Here is a 10596-nt window from a genome sequence, read left to right on the forward strand (position 1 = left end):
GCAACGCGGCTTCTGATGGACTTTGTGATAGTACCCTCGCGCACCTGGAAGAGTCGCAGTTCTTGGCCGTGAACATTACCAGCACCTGTTAGCTTGATCGTCAAGACAGTGTGGGGACATTGCTTGTTGGCAACGACTTTGGCCGCTTTGATGCGCTGCGTCGACATGGCCATGCAGGAGGTGGGTACTGATCTACAGGCTGTGCCGAATCGAGGCGCGGGGCATTGAGATGCACACGCGCCGAGATGCGGTGGCCGTCGGTGCAGATTGGCGCGCCCATCACGACAGCTGCATAAGCTCGGGCAGGCGTGTGGCTGCGGAGAGCAGGTTGGCGCTGGTGCTTTGCTTGCTTGCGGCGAATCTAAACGACGGCCACCAGATCTCCCTCAGACCGCAAGCTTCAGTCTTTGCGGCTGAAGCGTGGCCCTGAGGCGCAGATGCCAGATACAGATGCATTGATGAGAACCGAGCTAGCCAGTGCCCATCGCACGCTGCTTTCTTCGGGCCAACTGCGTCTGCGTGCCCGACACGCCCGCGCCACAAACCAGCGCAAAGGAATCCACGCATGCATCGCACAGTCACCACGTTGCTTCAACAACAGTCGGCAGTGATCACGCAGCTGCGAGACACATCGTCGGGAGCAAGGTCGAGCGATCCGCCACATGCGCTCCTCCAACACCAACCGCCCTAATGGCTCTACGCATGCGTCACGAGCCAGCCGCAACAACTCTGCTTCGATCTCTGAGCCTCCTCTCGACACTCGTCATACAATCCCATCGAAAGAGAAAGGTGAGGGACGTGTTTGCGATACAGATCATACCCAGGCTCAACCTCAACACCCAGTTTCGTGGGAGAGTGGATTTAAAAAAAAAAAACAACTGTCCATTGAGGTATGTGAAGTGCTCATCCGCCCCATTCGAAGCACTCGCTGACGACATTGACGACGCCCCTTGTATCGCCCATCCTGACCTTCTTGGGGTCAATCTGCTTGCTGACAATACTCCTCAGCACGATATCGAGGCTTTTTGGACCACAACCAGCCACAAGCGTCCTGCCCTGGCTACGATCCACCTCCTGCCGAATGATGCGGTCGAGTTTAGGATGCCCGGGCTGGGCGAGCTCTGCCACGACGCGCAGGTCCACATCCTCCTCGGCATCCAGATCGATCGGCGCATCCTCGAGTGGAGACTTGGCAGACGCCACTGGAGCCACAGAGGTGTTGAGCAGGTGCAAAGTAGACCCGTTCCGAGGCGTACTGCCGCGCAGAGCCTCAGTATCGTCGGCAGCTAAGAAGCCAGAGTGCGCGGCGTCAAAACTCGCACTGTACGGCGTGGCGAGAGGCGATGCTGCGAAGCGTGGCGTACTCGAACCCGATGCACCTCCACCGCCGAATGCAGGAGGAGGCACAAGATCACCGTTCGCAGAACCGGGACGCGATGCGCTAGGCGACATGTACGCCGACAGCGGACCCAGATTCGAATCGGTCGTGCCGTACGGTGCGGCTGGAGGCGATGTGGTTCTTCGACTATCCATGTGTGCACCACCCGGCTGCAGCCGCCCTGTCTGCACAGGCAGCCACGTCGAGTCGTTGTCAACCTCGGCACCGTCGGCCAGATCCTGCTCCACGGCAGCCGCGCGTCGCGGTGGATAGGCAGCGCCAGGTCCTGCAGAAGGATGAGAAGGTCGCTCGGGTGCTGGTGCAGCATTGAGACGCTGCGGCCGACCGGAGCTGATGCGCCCTTCGTACATGGCGCGCTGCGACTCGATCACCTGCTCGTCGCGATCCAGCTCAGCAGGTGCTGCCTTGGCGCCGCGACCTCCCTTGCGCTTGACCGTATTGCGCCTTGTCTTGGCGCGTCGCAGCTTGCCCTCGGTGCGAATGCGCTTGTTCATCTCCTCCTCCATGGCGGTGGGTGCACTCTGGTCCTCGCCGTCAAAATGCGTAAGGTCGTAGGCGGTGAGGTCGTACTCTTCCTGCTCGGGCCCCTCGGTGAAGCGAGCCGCCTTGGAGAAACCGCCGTCGGCCTCGGCACCTGCTCCCCATCGCTGGCGGCTGTCGTACGTGTTGGTTCCGAACTCGGATGGCGGCGGACCAAAGTCTTGGCTGCGTCCGCCTCGACTCGCACCCCTGGCTGCATCCGCGAGCGCCGAGCGGTGGTTAAAGTGCGTCACGTACAGATCGACCTGGAGGTGCTCGGGCGGGAGCATCTCGATGCATCGTCGGAGCGCGGCGGCGACCCACTGGAGGTGCGAGAACTCGCGCATGATCCACACGAATCGCACGCGCTTGGTCAAAAAGTGCTTGCCGCCCTTGCCGTCCTTGCCGAGCTTCATGGCGCCGACCATGCAGGCGCAGAGATGCTCGAGCACCGACATGCCGAAGCTGACGCCCGAGCCGCCGCAGACGATGACGACGGTCGAGTGGATGTTCCAGTGCGTGCGGTCGGCCGAGCCGTACGGACCGTCGACGATGGCACGGATGTGCACGCCGGTGGTGTCCTTGCCGAGTGCAGGCACGGCGGTTGTGCCCGGCAAGCCGTGCACGCTGGCGCCGTGCTGGGCGTCGGCAGCGGCTTCGATCTGCATCTGGCGCTTCTTGGCCACAAAGTTCCACAGATGGCGCGTAAAGCCGCGTCGGCAGCGGACGAGCAGCACCATGGTCCGCTCTTCGCCCTTGGCCTTCTGTACGGCGAGCCCCTTCTCGTGATCGGCGTCGACAAACTCGGTGGCGACGGGGAAGTCGGCGTCGTGGGCCGAGGCGATGGTGAAGGGATGCGACTCCCAGAAGCGGACGCTGGGGATGTTGAGGTAGACCCACTGGCCGGGCTGCCACGACATTTTGTTGGGTGTGCGCAGCGTGAGTCGCAGCGTCTTTCCTGGCAGCAGCTGTACAAAGGCAAAGCCAGGACGGATGACGGCAGCGACGTCGGCCGACATGGCAGGACGTGGTCGCAGCTGTCGAGGCATGGTGGAGGACATGACGCTAAACATGGTGGATGGTCTGGCGGAGAAGGCCGACGATGGCTCGCTGCGCATGCGGCTGGGATGGGGCGGGGGGTAGGCTGAGGCATGTGGAGCTTCGGCAGGATCTTGGAGCGAGTACTTTGCGTCGTAGCTCGGTTGCGATGCGTATTGCTGCGGCAGCGCGGGCAGAGGCTCGGCTGGGGGAGGCGGATAGACGTCTGCGTTGGAGTGGCTGGAGGGGATGTAGTCTTGGATGAGATCGTTGACCGGATCGTACCGCGCACTTGCGCGCGTCGCCCTCCTCTCGAGCGACTTTTCGCCGCTGCGTTCAGGACTGTGTTGGTGGCGCGTTTGGAGTGGGTGGGCTGCGCCCGTTGTGAGAGGCTCGCCGCGGCCATCGAGGGGCGGCGGGCTGGAGATCTTGCGGCTGTCGGCATCGGGAAGAGATTCGACGAGCGTGTGCTCGTACTCGGAGCTGCGGCGAGACTGGGGAGCGTGCCTGTGTGAAGATGCGGAGCTGGCGTCGAAGGCGGTGGGAGGGTGTGAGGCGTGGTGAGTGTTGGGCGTGAAGAGCTTGTCATCGTGGTAGTGGTACGATTGAGGGCAGGGACCAAAGGATGGATGGGCGTAGGGAGAGCGCGGCATAGGCGGGCGCTGAGAGTGTGAGTAGGAGCCTTCTGACCAGGCGGCCGAGTGGGAGTGGGACATGTGCGGTTTGGGAGCCAGTGCGAACTGCGGTTTGCGACCGGCAAAGCCGAGGCCGTTGATCCATGCCACCTTGAGCGCTCTTGTGAGACGTTCTGCGATCCACCAGGCGAGAGGGATGTACATCCATTGGGCCAGGGGCGGGTGGTGAAGCATGGCGGTGATGATGAAGCCGGCGACGGTGACGACGTGGGCGATGTAGAACCACTCGTAAAAGTGGTTGCGGATGGGACCGATGGAGAGGAAGGTCATGGCGGTGAGGAAGCCGTAGGAGGCCCAGCCCCAGCGGAACTTGGTCCACATGAAGACGAAGCTCCACACGGGCTCGCCGATGCGCGTGTCCTTGTTGAGTTGGATGCACCAGGTGACGAGGTGTGCGGTGCCAAAGAGCCAGATGATCCTGCCGCCCCACTTGTGGAGGAAGGAGAGGCGGTCGAAGGCGTAGCCACCAAAAAAGCGCGTGGAGAGGAGGGCGAAGGGGACCTGTTTGAGGGCCATGATGAGGACGATGGGGACGAGGCCCATGGTGATGTCGCCTGTGCGGTCGCCGGTGGTCCACCAGGTGCGGTAGGGGAGGGTGCGTACGGGCGGGTAGGTGGTGACGATGGGGTAGGAGCCCTGACCCCAGATGATGCGCCTGCGGAGGAGACGGATGGCGCGCCTGGACATGCCGACGGTGTTGGTGGTCTGGGCGGGCCAGCTCTGGGAAAAGTCAAAGACGCCGTTGGTGGGGCCGATAAAGTCGGCGCCGACGAGGGTGAGGACGATGGGAACGGCGATCATGAAGAAGAGGAGGAGGAGCCTGCCGAAGCTGGGGAAGGAGAGCATCTTGCGAGGCTTGAGCGGGGCATAGGCGCGGATGAAGCCGTGGTTGTCCTTGTGTACGGGGTTGCCGTGGATGTCGACGCGCTTGCCGAGCTTGTAGACGCGATTCTTGGTGGCCCAACGCTTCCATTTTGCGCCGATGTAGGATCTGTCGCCGAGGCCGAGCATGTGGAAGGAGCCGAGAACGAGGCATACGACGATGGTGACGAACCAGAGGAGGTAGACGTAGCGATAGGATGGCGAGGGGAGCATGTGCGCGTTGAAGTAGCCCTGGAGGTATTGGTACTTGAGCTGGTCTGGATCGAAGCAGGAGCCGGAGCAGCCGCCGGACGAGGAGGACCCCGACGAGCCGACGCCTGGAGAGTAGGCGCCGCCGGAGGACATGTTGAGCGCAAGAGGTAGCGTGGGCGGGAGGACGGACGGACGGACGGACGAGAGGGTGAGGATTATGTAGGTTGGGTGATCATCGCACGAGCGCGGATGAAGGCGTCGTCGCGCTGGTGTGGAGTGTGTGCGGTGATAGTGAGAGGCGGGTTGCGTTGGTGTTGGAGGAAGGTGGCGTGTGTTGTCGGTTGGATAGGATGAAGAAGGTGCGGCGGAGTGCGGGTGGGCGGCCAAGGCTTCGGCGTGGGCCGGTTGCAAGTGGTGGAGGCAAGCTGTGCGGTTGCACCAGGCGGACAGGCGAATCGGGGAGGTGGTGGCAGCAATCTAGGCTCTAGAATGTGGACGCAGACATACGAGCGCCGGCACGAAGCACGGTTGGTTGCGGCTGAGAGCGATGGCAGCGAGGCAAGGCGACGAATGGTTGCTGGTGCGTGTGGGTATGGCGTTGTCGTGCTAAGGCTGCTCCATCAACGCCGAGGCCGAGCCGGGATTGCAGAGCCAAGAGGGAGAGAGAGCCAACGAGAGAGAGAAACAGCCGCCATCCACGCCGAGGCCCTTTCTTTCCCTTTTTCCCCCCTGATTTTGGATTTTGCGGGATTTCCAGGGCAGCTGGACTGCACTGCTGCACTGTGACCGAACCGATTCAGCAGAATAAATCGAAAAAGAAATTCAACAAAAAAAGGCGCGCCAAGAAGACCGCGCGCGCACACGCCGACCTCATCCACGGCAGTAGCCCAGCTGCAGCACAGCACCGCACAGCACAGCACAGCAGCGACAGCACGGCCACCGGACCCTGCGTGACAGACGGCCTGCGCTCGGTGAATTTCCGAATGTCCATTGCAAAGCTCGTTGGTAGCAGCCGTGCCGTGGATGTCGACGCATTTCCGACGTCGATCCGCGTGTGCTGTTCTTACGGTCATTACGGTCCGGAGCTCATCCGATTGCAGCAGCATGTGATGACCTCTGCTCGTCGTAAGGCAGATTCACTCTCGACCTTCGCACGTCATGCCGAGGCGATGCTGTGACTGTTGCCAAGGCTACTGTAGCGGGACGGACGTCAAAAAAATCCTCAATTTTTTACCACAAAATCATCCGGGTCCTGCATGCACTTCGGCACGACCTTGCGTCGAACCACACGGTCGCGAATGCAGGCAACATGATGCAGATTTGTAGATGCAGTGGATGAATCGAAGCAAAGCTCACTCTGCCTTTGCGGCGGTGGATCGACGACTGGAACGGCGCGTGGCTGGCTGGCTCGTCTTGGCTGGCTTGCTGCTCTTGCTCTTGCTCTTTTGGTCCTCCTTGTCCGCCTCTTCGTCTTCGCCGTCGGTCCAGTTCCACACCTGCTTGAACTCGCCGCGCAGCGCTGCCGTGATGAACACCGCACCCGTGCACGCCGGGCTGAGGTACAACAGCGCCGGCTGGGCCGCCTTGAAAAAGTGCATGACGCCCATCGTCGTCGCCAGCCCGGCCACGTACGCTGCCAGCGTGGCGCGGAAGTAGGGCTTGTCGAATCGCGTGTAGCTCTTTGTAAATCCAACCGACGGCTTGGCCTCGCTCGCCACCAGCTGGTCGTACCGCAGCGCCAGCGCAACAAAGATGCCCGGGATCACGATATCGCCCAGTCCAAGCATGGTGAATTGCAGCTTGGGCAGCGTCTCGTGCGCACGCAGCGCCCATACCGCCTCGAGAATGTTCTTGGGCCAAACGATCTTGATGGGTGCATCAAAGTTGCGTGCCACCGACACCATCACCGGCGTCGCAAACACCCAAAAGATGTCGTACACAAACAGCCCACCCAGCATGATGGCGCCCGTGCGGAACGAGTCGAGCGACATGAGCGCAATCGCATTGAGCGACAGCGACAGCGCAAGCAGGTTGCTGATGATCCAGTTCTTGGTCACCAGATACACTCCCACCAGCACCGCCGACACCGCCAGCAGCCCAACGTCGACCGTGGTGAACGAAAGCTTGAATACGCGCCCCTGTCCGCGCTGGTCCAGCTGCAGCCGGAAGCTCGGCAGCTTCTTCCACGCCTTGCGGCCCACAACGCCGCGACACGTCGACACCAGCGCCTGGCTCAGCGCAAGACACCCGACAAAGCCAAAGTAGAAGCTGAGCAGCAGGTTCACGTACCGCTTGTCCAGGTACTTGGTCACCAGGAACAGGCTGAACAGCACCGCCGATCCCATGATGGGGAACCACATGGCATCCGACGACGTCACCCGATCCAGCACGTCGTCGTCATCGTCCGAGTCTGAGTCCGAATCCGAATCCGAATCCGTTTCCGAGTCGTCGCCACCCTTGCGCTTCTTCTTGGCTGCCTTATTCAGCTCGCGCGTCGTCTTGGGCGTCTTGAGCGACGCAAACGATCCAAAGTAGATGGGTGCCAGTGCACCGCCCATCAGCACCGCATATGCGATCAACAGGTCTCGATCGCCCGCCATATTGAATGCTTTCTAGACGATCGACGAGATGGTGGCGAAGCTTGACAAAGCGATGCAACTAACTCTGCGTTCTCTTATGCAGTCCAGCTGGCGCAAACTGTCGACGTGTCGCTTGATGAGAGGCGTGGGCGAGCTGCAAGACGAAATGAAGTGCGCTCGGACCCGGTCTTGCTGAATCCAAGTGCCGGTTGCTCTTTCGTAGCCAAGCCTGCAGTCTGCAGAGAGATGGAAGCAACAATGAAGGTCCTGCTTGCTGGTGGAACGCAGAGCTGTCGTTCGCAGTGACGCGCCCAGTCGAGTTGAGCAGTCGAGAAGAACGCCGCGTCTCGAGACCAACACCGCTCTGGCTGCACACTTGCGGGCCGCTCCAGGCCAATCTGCGGACGTGGCACCAAGCGCGCAACTTCAAACTGTTAGGCTTCGGAAGAGGAAAGGAACGATCGGGTCTCGGACCGATATCGACGCCCGATCGAGTCACATCTCGGCTGGCAACGCGTTCGGATTGCCGGTCCAGGGCGCTGGTGGCGCCAAAATTTCGAATGGAAGGCTTTGGAAGAAATCCAAGTGCGCGCCCGCAATGAATGCGCAGCCGGCCTCCAAGTGTTGCTCTTTCTTCCACACGGCGCTAGAAAGACAATGCTCAGCTGTGAACTGTCTATCTCCGGCTGTAGCGTCGTCAGTATTGTGAACGGCATTTGCGCTCAACAAGAGCTTCGACTTTTGTGCTGAGCTTGCTTGTATGCTGGCTTCCAAAGAAGTGCCGTTCGGAACTTGGGCGTGGGCGTGGCCGAGAAAAGTGGCGAAAGCGCGCTCGAATTTCTCGGCCAAGCGAGAATCCCACCGAAACATCCGTCTCGCTGCTGCTGCTGCTGCTGCTGCCACGCCGCGTTTCCGTTGAATTTTTCGAGATTTCACACCCACCGATTTTGGCCGTCGGGCAGATGTCGCTCGACTGCTGCGCAACTTCTCTAAAATTCAACTGCCACTCTCTCGGAGACTCGCATTGACATCTGCAGGTATCTCTGGTCTCGACTCTCATCACCCTCACCACCACCACCACCACCACTCTCACAGGCATCGACACCTAACGTCCTTGCACATACCCTCACCCGCAAACCAAGGACAGCTGTATCGCAACCAGCTCTTCTCGCGGACCGTTCTCAAGTGCGCCTCTCAGCATCGCACGAGTGTCCATCTTCACTTCTAGGACATCAGCTTCACTCAACCTCCGACGAGGCTTTTCGCATCGCAACACCAACCAAAAGCTGCACCACCACCACGCAGAACACACAGCCATCATGGTCAAGGAGACAAAGTTCTACGACCTCCTCGAGGTCTCCCCCACCGCCTCCGAGGCGGAGCTCAAGAAGTAAGTCGGCTCCCCAGCCCTTGCCCGCATTGCAGGCTACCCCCACTTCGCTCTTACGGAAGTACTGACCGAGATTGTCACCCTGCTTTTGACCATAGGGCCTACCGAAAGAAGGCGTTGAAGGAGCACCCAGACAAGGGTGGCGACCCGGAAAAGTTCAAGTCCATCACCGCGGCATACGAGGTGCTCGCCGACTCTGACAAGCGCGACCTCTACGACCGCTTCGGTGAGCAGGGCCTCGAGGGCGGCGGAATGGGCGGCGGCATGGACCCACAGGACCTCTTCTCCCAGCTCTTTGGCGGCGGAGGCGGCGGCTTCTTCGGCGGCCAGGGCGGCCGTCCGCGCGGCCCACGCAAGGGCAAGGACCTCGTCCACCGCGTCAAGGTCTCGCTCGAGGAGCTCTACGCCGGCAAGGTCACCAAGCTCGCACTCCAGAAGCACGTCCTCTGCAAAAAGTGCGACGGCCGCGGCGGCAAGGAGGGCGCTGTCAAGACGTGTGGCGGATGCAATGGCCAGGGTATCAAGGTCGTCCTCCGACAACTCGGCCCCATGGTCCAGCAGATGCAGCAGACCTGCCCCGAGTGCCAGGGCAACGGCGAGATCATCAACGCAAAGGACCGCTGCAAGGAGTGCAACGGCAAAAAGATCAACCAGGAGCGCAAGGTGCTCGAAGTCCGCATCGACAAGGGCATGGAGGACGGCCAGCACATCACCTTTAAAGAGGAGGCCGACCAGGCGCCCAACACCATCCCCGGCGACGTCATCATTGTCGTCGACGAAAAGCCACACCCGCGCTTCAAGCGCAGGAAGAACGACCTCTACATTGACGTCGAGGTCGACCTGCTCACAGCGCTCGCCGGCGGCAAGATCCTCATCGAGCACCTCGACGACCACGCCCTCTCCGTCGAGATCCCCGCAGGCGAGGTGATCAAGCCTGGCGAGGTCAAGGTGCTGCGCGGTCAGGGCATGCCCAGCTACCGCCACCACGAGCTCGGCGACCTCTACGTCAACCTCAGCGTCGCCTTCCCCGAAACCATCGACCTCGACGCCATCCCGCTCCTCGAAAAGGCGCTCCCACCGCGCAACGCCTTGCCCAAGACCAAGAAGGAGGTCGATGTCGAGGATGTCCAGATGGACGACCTCGACGAGCGCGAGGCGCGCAACGCCAAGCCCAACGGCGCAGGCGCTCAGCACATGGGCATGGACGACGACGACGAAGACGGCCCCGGCGGCGGACCCCAGGTGCAGTGCGCCCAGTCCTAAGCCCGCGTTCCTCGTTTCCACAGCATCTTCCATTTGGTTACCCCCCGACGATCCGACGATCATCCGTGCACCACACACACGGCCTCGCGCTTCTCCGTGTTCATCCCGCTCTGTTCTCGCAACGTAGATTCTCGTCCCACGCAAGCACACATACGCGAGTCAGAGCGTTGCTGAGGGGAACCCTTTGTTTGGCGTAAGAGAGCTGATTATGAGTTGAAAAACTGTGGTGAATTGGCCTCGACGGAACAAGCGCCGAAAGCGGGTGTTGCAACGCAAACGCACAAAGATGGACATGGTCAAAGAGTCAAAGAGGCACTTCTGAGGGCCCAGAGGATGAAACGGAGCCAAGGTGAGGCGGCATTTCGCGCTATAGCTGGTACTGAGGCGGAGTCAGTTGTGCGAGTTGGTCCACACGCACACACCTAAATGCGCGCAAAGAGCCGGTGCTAAGGCGGATGCTTCTCTCACATGCCACCCAAACACGCGCAATGACTTGGTGCCGAGTGGGGGGCAGTGTTGTGCAAAGGCGCCAAAGAATCAGGAATGTGCGGTTGCGTCTCGTACGCACACGCCAACCTGCGCTCAAACCGTTAGCGCTGAGAAGAGTGCTGTTGTGAATTGAGTCAGTGCTGAAGGGGG

The 10596-nt window shown here is 61.0% G+C and overlaps 3 protein-coding genes across 3 annotated transcripts; 1 reads left to right on the forward strand and 2 right to left on the reverse strand.

The window, feature by feature from the left end:
• Positions 1-903: 903 nt before the first annotated feature.
• Positions 904-4878, reverse strand: PAN0_005d2554 (ferric reductase transmembrane component 2 precursor; the record flags this gene model as incomplete). The annotated part of the gene is made up of 1 exon (XM_014801795.1): positions 904-4878. The coding sequence occupies one exon, from the start codon at positions 4876-4878 to the stop codon at positions 904-906; it is 3975 nt and encodes a 1324-aa protein (XP_014657281.1).
• A 1199-nt stretch (positions 4879-6077) lies between these two features.
• On the reverse strand, positions 6078-7325 carry PAN0_005d2555 (signal peptide peptidase; the record flags this gene model as incomplete). Its single annotated transcript, XM_014801796.1, has 1 exon — positions 6078-7325. One exon carries the CDS (start codon positions 7323-7325, stop codon positions 6078-6080), a length of 1248 nt encoding a protein of 415 aa, XP_014657282.1.
• A 1298-nt stretch (positions 7326-8623) lies between these two features.
• PAN0_005c2556 (chaperone regulator) lies at positions 8624-9957 on the forward strand (the record flags this gene model as incomplete). Its single annotated transcript, XM_014801797.1, has 2 exons — positions 8624-8694; positions 8793-9957. The coding sequence occupies 2 exons, from the start codon at positions 8624-8626 to the stop codon at positions 9955-9957; spliced, it is 1236 nt and encodes a 411-aa protein (XP_014657283.1).
• Positions 9958-10596: the final 639 nt, after the last annotated feature.

This window comes from Moesziomyces antarcticus (assembly GCF_000747765.1).
Source record: "Moesziomyces antarcticus DNA, scaffold: scaffold_v10005, strain JCM 10317, whole genome shotgun sequence".
Lineage (NCBI taxonomy): Eukaryota > Fungi > Basidiomycota > Ustilaginomycetes > Ustilaginales > Ustilaginaceae > Moesziomyces > Moesziomyces antarcticus.